General features: G+C 50.4%; 1 protein-coding gene across 5 annotated transcripts; it reads left to right on the plus strand.

Moving 5' to 3' along the window:
• The first annotated feature begins 46 nt into the window (after nucleotides 1-46).
• LOC116242818 (rho GTPase-activating protein 32-like) lies at nucleotides 47-13,767 on the plus strand. 5 transcript variants are annotated; one of them, XM_090122010.1, is made up of 19 exons: nucleotides 47-436; nucleotides 535-656; nucleotides 1,373-1,441; nucleotides 2,056-2,175; nucleotides 2,279-2,371; nucleotides 4,653-4,739; nucleotides 5,400-5,477; nucleotides 6,162-6,284; nucleotides 6,861-6,938; nucleotides 7,589-7,670; nucleotides 8,377-8,520; nucleotides 9,079-9,181; nucleotides 9,738-9,870; nucleotides 10,387-10,469; nucleotides 10,820-10,927; nucleotides 11,284-11,429; nucleotides 11,930-12,131; nucleotides 12,924-13,069; nucleotides 13,259-13,767. In XM_090122010.1, exons 4-19 carry the CDS (start codon nucleotides 2,167-2,169, stop codon nucleotides 13,684-13,686), a joined length of 2,043 nt encoding a protein of 680 aa, XP_089978136.1. In that variant the 5' UTR covers nucleotides 47-436; nucleotides 535-656; nucleotides 1,373-1,441; nucleotides 2,056-2,166; the 3' UTR covers nucleotides 13,687-13,767. The 5 variants fall into 5 exon arrangements, with proteins under 5 accessions (XP_089978136.1, XP_089978137.1, XP_089978138.1 ...); XM_090122012.1 differs by adding an exon at nucleotides 3,404-4,129 and having other exon boundaries at nucleotides 49-656; nucleotides 2,056-2,371; nucleotides 13,259-13,766; XM_090122013.1 differs by lacking the exon at nucleotides 2,279-2,371 and adding an exon at nucleotides 3,404-4,129 and having other exon boundaries at nucleotides 49-656; nucleotides 13,259-13,766.
• Nucleotides 13,768-14,133: the final 366 nt, after the last annotated feature.

Genomic DNA, 14,133 nt, shown 5'->3' on the forward strand with positions numbered 1-14,133 from the left:
CTTGCTGTGCCTAACTCTCTTGCTGACTTCATTATTATAACATCTTAATATTATTTGATTATATAAAATTCCTTTATATAATTTTCATTGATTATACAGTAGTCCTATGAATTTGAGGTCTGAATTTAAGCCTGTGGGCATCGCCCAGGAGTTGGGGAAGAGTACGAGGCAAGGAAAGTTGGGTAAGAGGATGAGGCTTCGGACCAGGAACCTCTTCCATTGGTATTAACTCTTGCTGTTCTCTTTTTGGATTAGGAATCCATGTGGTTTTTTTAATGAAGAACAGACTCATTGTGCAGCTTGTGAGTGAATTCATTCACGCCTGTTAGCTGGTTTTCTTTCCTACATGAAGCTGCAATTGAAATGGACACTTTGTGATCTGATCCCCTCTGGCATGCTCAGATCAGCCAAGTTGGCAAGGCCTGGCTCTTGGTTGGTGAGTTGTGCCCAAGGTCAGAGAGTTGACTCTTGTGAGCTTTGAGTCATGTCTTCCAGTTGCACGTTGTGTTCTTTCTGTTGTGTTGACCTCTTGAGCTCCAGCCCTAAGTGAGGATGCAAGCGCTACCGCAGAAGGAACGGTTTAGATTGGAAGTGCAATGCAAAGAACTGGAGCCAGCAGGAGCAGGGAAGCGATCATCCTCCTGTGCTCAGCACTGGTGAGTCCTCACCTTGAGTACTTTGTTCAGTTCTGGGTGCCTCACTACAGGAAGGACAGTGAAAGCCTTAAATGTGTCCAGAGAAGAGCAGTGAAGCTGCGGGGCATCTAGAGCACAAGTCTTATGGGGAGCGGCTGAGGGAACTGTGATTATCTAGTCTGGAGAACAGGAGGCGCAGGGAAGACCTCCTCACTCTCTACAACTAGCTGAAGAGAGGTTATGTTGAGGTGGGCGTTGTCCTCCTCTCCTGTGTAAGTGATAATAGGACTGGAGGGAGTGGCCTGAAGTTGCATGAGGGGAGATTGAGGTTGGATGTTAAGAAAAACTTCTCCACAGGAGTGGTCAGACGCTGGAACGGGCTGCCCAGACAGGTGATAGAGTTACCATCCCTGCAGGTGTTCAAGAAACATTAGATGTTGTTGTGAGGGGCGTGGCTTAGTGGGAAATGTTGGTGGAAGGTGGATGGTTGGACCGGATGATCTTGGAGATCTTTTCCAAGCTTGCTAATTCTATGTTTCTATGAAAGACATGTGCTGGTGAGTGCTTTGCTGGGTGAGCATCACCCTGCTGGAAAGCGGACAGCTGTTGTCTTTATCAGACAGCCACATCCATGGGGATTGGAGGCTTTTTAACCCTAACCTCGTCTTTCATGTCTCATGGGCAGTAAGTCATGTTGTTTTAAAGCAAGATCTTAGAGGCAACCTTGATTTCTTCAGCTGCCAGAGCTCTCCACCATGCTTCTCCGTGTGATGTGAGACCATATTGGAGGCCGTGCAGAAGTCTGGGTAGGTGAAGTCAGTTGCTCTTCCTTTTCCCCCCAGGGCTGGAAGTAGCGGGGAAACGGGACTGTGGGACATCCCAGCAGTGGGTTCCTACCTCAGCAGAACCAAATGGCTGTTCTGGTCCACGTGGTCATTTTGAGTGAATCTGACACAAATTAGAGACATGAGGGGCCTGTGAGCAAAAAGCATGTGCTGCATTTTGTGGTGCAAGATGTCCTCTGAGCTGCTGCTAAGAATGCCCAGCATGCTTTCTTTTTGATGGGAAGAGGTTTAGCAAGGATTTTTTAGATGAAAATAGATGAAAATCACATATTTCCTTTTGACTGACCTTTCTTTCATACTGCTTCTTGAAAAGTTACCTTTGGATTCTAAACTAATATTTATTACAGAAGAGAATACATATGCACCCCGCACTTTTATCTGCACAAAGAATCCTCTGCACATCTGTTTACGTGTTTCTTTTTGGCACTGAGATGAAGCTGTGTGGAACATAGGCTTGGATGAATTTTCAATCAGTAGCAGGGACGTGTAATGCTCATCTTAGATGTCGTGCTGACAGAAAGAGCAGAAAGGTACATTTTATGGGGTTGCATGCTGCTTTTTTTTTTTTTTTTCAGTCATGACCATGGAAGCGTTACCCAGACGAAATGAGCATTTGTCACCTGGACTTTCTACACATGACAGAGGAAGTGGAAGTCAGCAGCTGAAGCGTCTGGGAAGACCCCTGCATGGGAATGGTGAGAGTTACCCTGGCACCGTTCTTTGGAAATCTCAGGGCTCTGTAAGCTCTGAAGCTGTGTCGTAACTCCTCCCGTGGTGCTCTCCCTTTCTTTTGTGTAGGAGAGCTGGAGTTCAACTCCTTCCTGTTTCCTGCCTATGTGCTGCCTGCCTTGTCCATGGCCCAATGGGCTTTTATTGCTCACACCCAGATTGGTACGTGTGGATATAAGCCTTTGTTTACGTTTATCTTTTGCTTGTGGTGACAGCCCATAGCTGAGCTTGTGGTTAACGAGACACACAATAGCTGGAGATACAGTTCTCTGCGTCACTAAAACACGAGCTTTGTGGCAGCCACGAGCCCAAGGAACAGCGAGTTTCTGTGTTTTATTTCTGTGCTTGCTCCCATTGCCCCGCGGCCCTGTTGTGGTTGAAGCCGGTGGGTGGCTCAGCACCACGCAGTCCTTTGCCCACTCCCCTGTTCCCCGTGGGATGGGGGAGAGTGTTGGGTGGAAAAAGAGAAGTAAAACTCATGTTTTTGAGATAAAAGTAGTTCTGAATATATATATGAATGTATTGCAAGTGATGTACAAGCAATGGCTCACCACCCGCCAACCACTGTCCAGTTAGCCGCCAAGCAATAAAAGAGAGTGAGATGTACTCTCATCCCCTTCAAAACTCCTTCCACTTGATGCTGTATAGTATGGAATATCCCTTTGGCCAGTTTACGTTAGCTGTCTTAATTCAGTTCCCTCCCAGCTCCTTGTTGAGAGCTTTGCTGAGAATGGCCTTGGCTCTGTGCAACTTTGCTTGTCGGAAACTATAAAGATCAGGGTGTTATCAGTGTGATTTTTCTCCTAGAACCCAAACATAGCATCATACCAGATACTCTGAAGAAAAATCCCTCCCACCTGAGACTAAGGCAGCCCCCCAGTGTGTGTGCCGTAAGCCAGATAGGGATGCAGGTGTTGCATTTCCCTGGCAGCGTTGGCCAGGGATGCTGGGGAGGTTTTGGTGCCCAGCTTGGACGTCGCAGCACTGCTGTGCCTGTCAAAGCGGCATGCTGCGTGCTCTCCGAGCAACGAAGCAGCGTTTCATCAACAATGTGCCATGCTATTTCCTGGAACCTGGTGCGTTTGTGTCTCTGAGGCTAGGTTTACCCTACGAGCTCTTCTTGCAATAGCTGTTTTGAATTCCATTGCAGGCGTGTGAGCAGAAGTGCTTTTCCCCTTATGTTCTGTCTCACAGTGTTTGCCCATGGTTGGTAGAAGAAGGAGCTGATGGAGTCAGCAGTAGATTCTGTTGGCTTACCCTCTGTGCTTCATCCCTGGAGCTCACTGCTGCACAGAAGAGTACACGCGTGTTTATCCCAGGGCTGCAGTAAACGGGAGCCTGGTTGGCATAGCACTGAGCGGCACCTAATGGGCTCTGCAGAGGATGGCTTTGCAGAAGGAGCAGGAGTGCCTGCGTCCACCTGTATCCTTGGATACGTTCTGGCAGCGATGCACCAGCTGTGGCCACAGTGACTGAATGCAGGGCTTGGCTTGGGGCTGCCGTGTGGCACTTACTGCCCCGCCGTATGCCTGGCAAAGCACAGCCATTCCTCGCCCACGACAAGCGTTTGTCTTAGTGTTGTGTTTCATGCTGTCTCCTGAACCTCAGGCACTGGAGGCAGCTTCCCCACAAGAAGGGGAGAAGAAAATGAGGTTGTCCTGGAAGCAAAAAGGCAAAAATCCACTTGGGAAAGAAATGTATATAGCAGTCTCGTAGCAGTTCTGTGTTTCTCCCGTCTCTTCCTTGATTTCCTTACAGTGAAATAGATCGGTGCTGTAACACACTTTTGAATGAAACAAAGGACTCTAGTGTGGATTTTATGTAGGCCCTGCACTGCAAGGTATGCTGCTGGGAGGAAGCGCCGGGTCCTGCGCTTTGGTCATGATGACCCCGTGCTAGCTTCTCCAGGATTTGGCTGAGGTAGAATTCCAACTGCCCTCTGATTCTAGAATGTTGGAGTGTTGGAATCTTCTGGTCTTGTGACGTGGTCTTGCTTCCCCACCTTGTCTGTCATGGTGGAGCAGCCTGGTGGCCCTTAGTGATGTCATAAGCAGCTAGAATGAGGGGAGGAGCAGTGCCTGCTGCGTCCCTTCATTGGAGCGCTTGAGCTCTGACTGAGTAGCTCGCTTGTTGCACTTGTGCATCAACTGAGTACCTTCGTTTTCACACCGTCTTGTGCAGCATCTTGTAGGTAAGCTGAGACAGTGTGAGATAGACGGGTGGACAGTGAGGTGTTGAAAGCTGCTGGCTGGCGGAGCTGGTAGTGTCATGCTGCTTACTCTTGACCATCAGACATAATTTTCACTCAGTAGCTACATTCCAAAGCATAGAGGTGGCATTTGTCTCAGGGCTTTTTCCTTGTCTTCTTTGTTAAATTGTGCAAGCTCACTGATCAGCTCTTTCTCTCTCCTCTCCCCGCCCTCTGCCTTCTCCTTTGATGCAGCTTTTGCTCGCGGAAGAACAGAGCAAAGTGACAAGAAACGGCTGCGGCTTCAAGGAACTTGTCTACCTTGTTCTGATCTCTTGCCCGGTACGTGCCACACGTTGTCCCCCCACGTGGTTTTGCAGCCCGCGTCGCACCGTGTTTAGTAACACAGCCTCATCCAGCCTTGACGGGACACCGGTCATATGTAGAGTTATTCCACTTTCCCTCCAGCTCAGCCCTCAGAAGGATGCTGTCTGTGATGCTGTGACCGGCTAATCTTTAGGAAACCAATCCCTTAGGCAAGGAGTCCTAGTCCCAGTTTGTGCAGGGCTGCACAACGTGACCATGAGCATGCGTGCTTCGGCTGTGTGTGCGCACGACAGCTGTGGGGAGCACAGCAGAGATGCAAGCAGAGGAAATCTGTGTGCAAGGCTGCAGCCGGCGCTGGAGGTGAACTGGTGGGAGCCGGGCGCTGGGGAGCAGATCCACCCCCAGCAGTGACTCCTCTCACTGCCCTGCTACTGCGCTGTCGGAGTGCTCTGAGCAAGCGCATCTGCTGCTTTGTGCCGGAGTCCCCATCTGCTAGCAGAGGGATAGCGACTTGGTAAACTGCTGCGCAATAGGCTGTCTCGTTTGAATTGACTGAGCAAAGTGGTTGTTTCTAGAACACCTGCCTATGCCAGTGGGTAACTGAGGGTAGTTCTGAAGAAGTCTCTCCATACCGTGGTGTGTGAACAGAGAAAATAGAAGTGTGTTTCTTTTCAGTTCCAGCTTGTCGTGCCTGCTGTGATGGGCATCGCGTGCAGCGAGATCAGCTGTGGGCCTGACCTGGCACAAATGGAGGTAGAGTATGAAGCTCTGACTGGTCTTTGTTCTGCTGACTTGAGCCGGCAGAGTGAGCTGCAGATGAGCTCTCCTGCTTTTCAAGAGAGGGAGAATCCTTCCAGCTCTATCGGTGTCACTGAAAAGCTGCCTGAAAAGCTTCATGTCCTTGCTACGAGCATCTAGATGGCCGTGGACGTTATAGTACCGACAGAATCAGATCGAGCGTTATAAACATGCAGAAGCTTTTTCCCCATCCTGCCTGGATTTTGTCACCCAAAGACCAAGTTCTCATATTCAGTAAGTTAAGGGAAGCAGGCACTTGTAGTGAGCCAAGGATTGGGTCAGTGGACCGGCTCCTGTGTCCAGTCCATGGCTGAGGTCTCCAAGCAATAGGTTACAGGAAGCAAGCAGACTCTTATGCTCCTCTTTGGCAAGACAGTAGTGCAAGCGTGGCAAGTTTATAAAACTACAGGAGTCCTCTCGGTTGGGGTGTTTGTCCTCTTAGTCTGGGTAGAGAGAGACGCATCTTTGCATTGCCTGGTGATACTGCTGCACGTTGGGAAGAGAAACAGCTGTTATTAGACTTGCAGTTTCTTGTTAAGCACTCACGATAAGGATCTTTTTCTGCAGATATGCTCCTTGCTCTGAAATTGTCCTCGTTTGTCCTCAGCTTCTCACCATGGCCTGTGCTCTCTGTTTCAGACTGAGAACAATGGGAAGCCCCAGCTGATCCACGAGGAGTCACCTGTAAATATTCCAGCTGTTGCTGCTGCCCATGTTCTTAAGAGATACGTTGCCCAGGCACCGGATGAACTCTCCTTTGAGGTAAGCAGTTAAGGGCGTTCCTAGTTGTCATGTACAGGAGAGTATAAGGCGGGAACGCATCAGGAATATTCTCAGATACCTTCAGAATGTTTGGTGAGGTGAAGCCCAGAAGATGCAGTTCCAGATCAGACTTGCACTGGGTTGGATGCAGGGAGGAGTTCGGCCATCTCTAAAATAGGGCTTTATTTGGCATTTGGATCTTATGATCAAACAGAGACTGCCCAGTGTTGTAGCCTGGTCTCTGAGCAACAGCAGACCAGTGAATGAAGTGTGTAGATCTGTTCAGGAAGCCCCGCTAGCTTATGACTGTGGTTTAATTGGAGCTCTCCCTTTGGCAGAGAGCCTGCTGCTTTTGAGAAGCATTTCGTACTGAGCAGCTGTATTCTGTAGTTGTATATTGTAGTGACTCTTCTACCTCTAGGTTCAGTTTTACAATGGAAGATGCCTTAAGTGCTGCGCTGGTGCAATTGCTCTCGAGCTTGACGATGCTTTGTGGTGCAGAAGAATGCAGTCATTTGAGCTGTGCTTTCCTCCCAGCCGTGCTGAGGCTGGGATTGATGTTGCAGTCTTTTGCAGGTGGGAGACATCGTGTGCGTTACTGATATGCCACCAAAGGAGCTGACCCCCTGGTGGAGAGGCAAGCACGGCTTTGAGGTAGGCACAAGCTTCAGACTTGAGAGCGCAACTTTGATCAGGTCGGGAATCTCGGCTAAGAGCTGTGCTGCCTGCACAGGATGGCTCATGGACGTAAATGGTTTCCCTGTGTCGGTGTCAGAGGTGGTCTTTGTAGGAAACTGTCTCCTTGATTCACTTAGAAGCAAGAGCCTTCACAGTATGCATCAGGTCACGGCCACTGAACCCCACCTTTGGAAATACAGCAGCTAAGACAGTGTTTCAGTGTCTCAGAGTATTTTGCTTGCACCCGTGCAGAACGTGAAGTTAGTGTCTTTTAGGAAGTTACTGCCTGTCAGCCAAGGTAGGGTAACAGACCCTCCGCGTGCTTGTTGCTGCTGCTGGCTGCAGAACGCTGGGTAGCTCGGAGCTGGGGATTGCAGCTGCATCTCAGTCAGCAAGAACTTTCTTCTTCTACATCTTCTACAGAAGCAATTATTTGTTTTGTAGGTCTTTTGGCTGCAAATGTTGAATAATTATTACTTTTATGCAGGCCACTTTTTGTTGGATAGTCTTACGGAGCGTCAGGCAAGCACGTTCCGAGGAAAATGTTAGGTGGCTTTTGGTTGAACAGTTCGGGCCTGAGAAATGCTGCCTTCAGTATTGCACCTCTCTTTTTTTTCTTGTTACAGGTTGGATTTTTCCCAAGTGAGTGCGTGGAGCTCATCAATGGAAAAATTCCGGAGTCTCTCCTCAGTTCAGTGCCAAAGCCAGGTATGGATGTTGCATTTGATGGTGCAGGGAAGCAAAATGGCGTTTCTTTTTGGGTGTGTTCTGTGTTTAATACCTCCTTTATCCATCCCGTGTTATAGTCTGTGCTGATGATCCTTCAGGCATATCACGGGGCATATGGCTGGTGTTTTGTAGGCAATGAGAATGAGGGAGGGCAAAGGCAGTTCTTCTGCGAGTCAGTACGAGGTTGAGAACAGCCAGTGTCCCTGGTGGACAGCTAGAGGCCTGGTTGTGTTAGTGATACGCTTGATCAGAACGTGGCTTTTCAAGAGGATCCTTAATCCCCAAGTTGAGCAAGCCAAGCAAGAGGAGTGCATTAAACTCCATCGGAACGCGCAGAGATTTGGCCCGATCCTCCCGTGTTTATGAGTGGACTTGGGGAAATCATAGAATCCTCCTAGTATGGCTTGGGATGGAAGGGAGCTCAAGGATCATCAAGTTCCAACCCCCCTGCCTCAGGCTGGGCTGCCAACCAACCTCCACATCTAATGCGAGACTAGACCCCACTGCCCAGGGCCCCATCCAACCTGGCCTTTGGCTCCTCCGGCACGGATGGGAGAAAATCCGTTTTTGTATGTACTTGGTAACGTTCTTCCCGTTTTGACGTGCTCTGTAGAATGTGTTATGCTCGGCCTCGTCCAACTGAGCCAAACCTGAAATGAACTGGTTTCTTCCTGTTGTCGTGCAGTGCCAAAGAAACGCGGCAAGCTCGTCACCTTCCTTCGTTCCTTGGTGAAGGCCTGCCCAAAGAAACCGAAAGAGCGGGAGGTGGAGAAGGAAAGGGTGTTTGGCTGTGACCTGGGAGAGCATCTTCTCCACTCTGGTCGCGATGGTAAGGGACAGCCCGTTCCTGAGATCTTCCTCTGTTGGGCATCTAAAGATGAAAGGGAGGTCATATCTAGCAAAGGGGCAGGTTGGTACCGGTGGAGAAACGTGTAATGGAAGTTGATGGCTGAAAGATAAACTGAGGCTAATGCTCTTAAGAGACAAGCACGTTTGTATTTGCTTAAACCAAAGCCTGTAAGCCAATCCCACGCTAGCCTGAAAAGAAAGGAAGCCTTTTGGCCAAGGAGAGTGTCCTGCATCAGTTTCCCAGCTCTCCTGGACATGAGATTTCACACCTCCTTTCATTCCCATGGAGCTGTGGTGGGACTTGCAGTGTCTCTGGCTTCCCCAGAATTACTTTCTCCAGGCTGATTCCTAGGTCCTTACACTTCTTGAATGCAAGGAACACATGTCTGTCCAGTTTCCTCATCTTGGACAGCTTTCTTCTGTAAGGAAGAACTAAGCAGTAGCCTGGCTGGGCTTAGTGGATGAGATTTGACAGGAGCACAGCCTGAACCAGGACTTGAATGAGGAGCTCAAGTAACCGCTGGCACGTGTTCTTTAGTCCCCCAGGTCCTCCAGAGCTGCGCCGAGTTCATTGAGCAGCACGGCGTAGTGCAAGGGATATACCGGCTGTCCGGCGTCGCGTCCAACATCCAGAGACTGCGGTAAGAGTGCTGCGACTGACACAGCGGTCAGTAGGGGCGCGTGCCCTGTTGTGGGTGCTCAGAGGCTTGCGCTGTGGGGCAGCTCTGTGCAGGCAGCGTGCGCTCAGCAGTGGTGCGCCAGGCTTGTCGCTGTTTGATAGGAACACAGGGCGTTCAGCAGACTTGCTGGAGCAGGAAGTTCTCCTTCTGTCCTTCAGAGCACTGGAAGGCTGTGGGGGACTGCGGTGTCACCGCTGCCAGCTCTCATTCCCGTTTCCTCCTGTTTGCAGAGCCCTTTGGAGCAGCGCACACTCCTCATTGCTGCTCCGGGCTCCTGGCTTAGGATTGTAGACTAGGCAGCCAGTTGTCAGAGTCACGGGAAATGCCTTAGCAAAACGAAAAGGTCTCCTTTTGGAAACATCTCATCCAGCATGGCTCGTGTGGTGCTGGTGACTGAGTGTTCATTTTCTCCTGTTAATCGGGAAGCCCTTCCAATGCTTGATTATATTTGGTGTGGCTTTTGACTTGTTTTCCTCTTTCTCAACCCCCCCGCCCGTTTTTGTGTCCTTCTCTCCAGCCAAGAATTTGAGTCTGAGCAGATTCCTGAGCTAACTGTCCGTGACACTCACAGCGTGAGCTCCATCTGCAAAATGTACTTCAGGGAGCTCCCGAACCCTCTGCTGACCGACCAGCTGTATGACAAGTTCTCGGTAAGCACAAGGCAACGTCTTTCCTTTACCTCTTCCCTGGGCCTCTTGGGAGATGGCTGCAGCAGTGCCCCAGCTCTGAGGCCCTTTTTCTGTTAGCCCCGTGGGGTTTACTCGTATGTCTCTGCCACATCATGCATCATATGGATGCCATTTTCGGTGGTCCCAGGAGGCGGTTATTTCCATATTCGCAAAGCTTGCGAGAATTCATGTTTTTTGTTTTTCTTTTGTTTTGTTTTTCTATTCCCCAAGTATTTATAGAATGGGAGTGGGATTGATAGCAAAGTGCACTTGAAGCTTGAGGAGCTGAGCTGCGCAATCAGGCTGTAAACCGGCCCGCTGCTTGGACTCCTTGGCCTTGATGGCACCAGCTGCGTGCCGCTATGTTCCCCAGATGCCTCCTGGAAGGCGTAAAATCTGTCTCGGCGCAGACCAACTGCACGCTGTCCCCATAGTTCCCGACCCTGTGGCAGGTATCTAGCCTGATTTGTGTCTCAATCCCTTTCTGCACTATTCCAGGAGGCTGTTGGTGCCACTACAGATGAGGAGCAGCTGGTCAGAATGCAGGACGTCATTCAGCAGCTGCCCGCTCCTTACTACAGGTCAGTGCTGCCTTCAGTCTGTTGAGCTCAGCTGTGCTGCACTTCAGAGGGCAATGGTGTGATTCCAGGCTTGTCTCATGCTGGCAACATGATGCCTGCGTATGTTGAAGCAGTTTAAGGCTACACGGGGTTAATTTATTGGGTCGGTTCCTGGGCACGGGGGCACAGTTGGTGCAGCTGGTGGCTGCAGCTGTGCTGTGCTGGGGCTTGGTGCCACAGTGTGGCACTTAGTCAAGTTGGATCTACTTCATCTTCAGTGACAGTAGCAATAACATGCATTGAGGCTTGCTCTGTGAACCGCAGCACCGCGTGCTCATTGGTGCTGAATATTTGCCTCTCTTATTTTCCAGGACACTGGAATACCTGATAAGACACTTGGCTCGTCTAGCCGGGAACTGTTCCGTGACAAACATGCACGCTAAGAACTTAGCGATTGTGTGGGCTCCAAACCTCTTAAGGTAAACTTCTTTCTCCGTTTCAACACACTGCTTGGATCTGTTCTCCGGAAAAAAGTGCAATCTACCTTTTTCTCCATCGAATGTGCTCTTCTCCTGTGCAATGTGCAGTAAGTGGCTGACGGCAGAGCAAGAGCCTGGACTGTTCTCCAACCCCACAGGCACAATTTCTAGATGACAATTTCTGCCCTCTTGTTTAGATGGGACTGGTGTGTCCTTGACCATCCAGGAGAATTTCTTCAGTGGCATCACCGCGGAAGCCTCCGGAGCCCAATTTGACAGCTTTTGGCTGCAACAATCCAGACTTGGGGAAACTTGGATCTTGGATAAATGACTGCTAAAATCTGCCTTTTCTACAGATCACAGCAGAACGAGTCTGCCTGCGCCAGCGGAAGAGCCGCCTGCATGGAACTGCAGACGCAGTCGGCTGTGGTGGAATTCATCATCAACCACGCAGACGTCCTCTTCTGCTCCAAATCCGGATCAGACATGGCAGATGGAGCAGGTGAGTGTCTTCCTCCATGAGCTTTATCTTGATCAGACACCTTGATCAAATCCAGGCCTTCTCCAAGATCTTTGAAATACACTTTTTCTATCGAGGGGACAGCAGACTTCTGGGCTTAGATTAGAATCTGGCATCCTGTTGCTGGATGCTGAGAATGTCCAAGTCCAAACTTTACAATGAGAAAAAAACCGTCACTGTCGTTACGACGTTTTGCATGCAGGTGAAGCTTGATGAAAGTGTGGCAGTGAAGCTTTCTGAGTTCCCTGCCCCCGCTTTCTAGGGTTTTTCTTTGCCCATTTTGATACAGTGAGCTGCTCTTATTAATTATGACTCTGTCCTTTGCCTTAAACATACCTCTGACCACATGCTTATTCTGACCTCCTCTTCTTCTAGTGGCTCAGATAAGCAGGTCTGAGAAAACTATAGCATCTCCCCCAGAACTGTGATGGCTGTGGTGCTGCTTTGTGATCCTCGCTCTTACCTGTGGCTTTCCCTTACAGGGCACGGTTCTCTCTCAGGGCCCAAGTCTGCGTGGGTGTCTTCTCCTGCCACAAAGCTGCTCACCCTGGAGGAGGCACAGGCTCATAGGCGAGGCCACAGCAGCTCTTCCGTTGTGACACAGAGCAGGGACATAGAAGTGGAAGAAGGCCCCACAGCTGTACAGGGGAAATTCCACACAATCATCAACTTTCCATCTGAAAGGTAAAGAGGACTTTGTTTTCCAGCAACCATCATCATTGTTTGGGTGGGTTGTGTTGTTGTTTTTTTTTTCCCCCATTATTTCTTGCGCCAAAACATGTGGAAGCTAAATTAAAGTAACGGTGCCTGAAGTGAATTGTTGCAGTGAATCTCTGCTCCCTTTGGACTCTGAGATTCAACTAACATATTCGGTTTAGCCACACGAGGCTGCCATTCCTTCCTTGCTGGGCACGCAGTCACGAGATGTATAAAGCCATGCTGACGTCTACCCTGGCCTGAGCTGGCTCTACCTTGAAACGTTGGGGTTTTCCAGCTGTCGGGGCCACATGCCTGAAACCAGTTCCGGTTCTCCTCTAAGCAGAGCTGTTGGTCAGACCTGCTGGCACTAGAAACTAAACTTGGCGGTGAGATGGGGCCGACGAGGTGTTGATGTCAGAGTCAGAGGTGCTTTTGAATTTCCTTTATGGCTGCACGGTTCCTCAGAAAGCAGTTACGCCTGCTGGCTCCAGAAGAGCCATCCCTTAGATGCTGTCCTGTACAGCCGCGGAGCCTTTGCTCACGTGCTCTGCATCTTGCTTGACACAGTTTAGGGGAATTTAGCCAGCAAGACTTCAGGGCTGAGCTATAGGAGTGGAACCGTCCTCAACTGCTTGAAAGAGAGCGAGTTTCTAAGTTGTGCTTCAGCGGAAACCAGGCAGTGCCAGGAACAAGCAACTGTTGGCAAGAGCTCAGTGCAGCTCTTCCCTCACCCCGCACCACACACGACTCACACCAGTCACTGTTTTCTCTCTCCAGACAACGTCCACCCAGCAAGACGAAGGAATCACCAGCTGGCAGTTGGCGTTCCTGCTTCAGCCTGCGGAAACCATCCTCTGTGGCCAAACGCCGACTGCAGCACAGTCCAAGGGAGCCCTCTGAGATGGAAGTCGTGGTGCTGGCAGGTAAGGGTGCAAATCCAGCTTTCAAAGCCTTGCTTTTCAGTGACATAGAATTCATGCTGTCAGTAGACTTGTATCTCCTTCTAGCGTTCCAACCTATACCCTAGCATTTTCAGATCACCCCTGATCAAGAGCCACTTTCATAATTCAGCTTGTGAAAGTTTGACACTAACCCCTGTGTACCCTTCCTAGGTGAATCGAGCCCTTGTCTACCCAGAAGAGCCGGGGCAAGTAGCGATGGTGCGCTGTGTGCTTCCATCGATGGAGGGCTCTTAGGAAGCACGAGTCACTGTGGTTCAGATGACAGCCTTCCACATAACAACAGCGATGGAGAGAAGGAGCTCATCCAAGTTCATGCCCTCATTTCTCCCGGCTGTGCTGAAGATGCTGACCTGAGCCTGCTGGACACCACAGTCACCAGCCTGGACTGTGACCCAGTGCCTTTGCAGTGCAGCCCAGCCCAAGCACAGTCCGAGTGCCCCGACAGCAGCACCTCCACGCAGGAGCAGGTCAGCGTCGCTGAGGAGAAGCTGAGCCTCTTGGAGGGGGACTTAAAATCAGGCCTCCAGCCCCAGGCACCGGGCAGCAGCACTGAGAGCTCTGAGCCACTCTCTCCGTGACAAGAGAGGATGAGTCCCATCTTTACCCTGGACCTCTCACGCCCTCCTGTCTTTTACATAATAATAAAAGCACGCTCGTGCTCAATCAACGCCTTGACTACCTTCCGAGTCTTCATTCACAGAGACTGGGACAAATGCAATTAAGAGCAAGGCACTCCAGCTTGCAACGCGATGGCTGTGGGGTGCGCGCAGCAGAGCTCTGGGTTTGTTCCCGTTCTGTCTGGCTTTGGGACGTCTGCAGCGAGAGCTCAGCTACCATCTGGTATGGTAGCAAATGATGTTTAGCATCCTGGATGCTGCTCATGATAATCCCGAGCTTCCTGGCTGTGGCTTTGTGATGCTTTTCAGGGCTTTTTGATGCATTTCGAAGCCTCGGCTGCTCCCTAACGCCTCTCTCCTCCTGCCGTGTCCGTTCCTGGCTCCCGACCTACGAGCTGGCCGTGCAGA

Source organism: Phasianus colchicus, chromosome 20 (genome assembly GCF_987193195.1).
Source record: "Phasianus colchicus chromosome 20, bPhaCol1.hap1.1, whole genome shotgun sequence".
NCBI lineage: Eukaryota > Metazoa > Chordata > Aves > Galliformes > Phasianidae > Phasianus > Phasianus colchicus.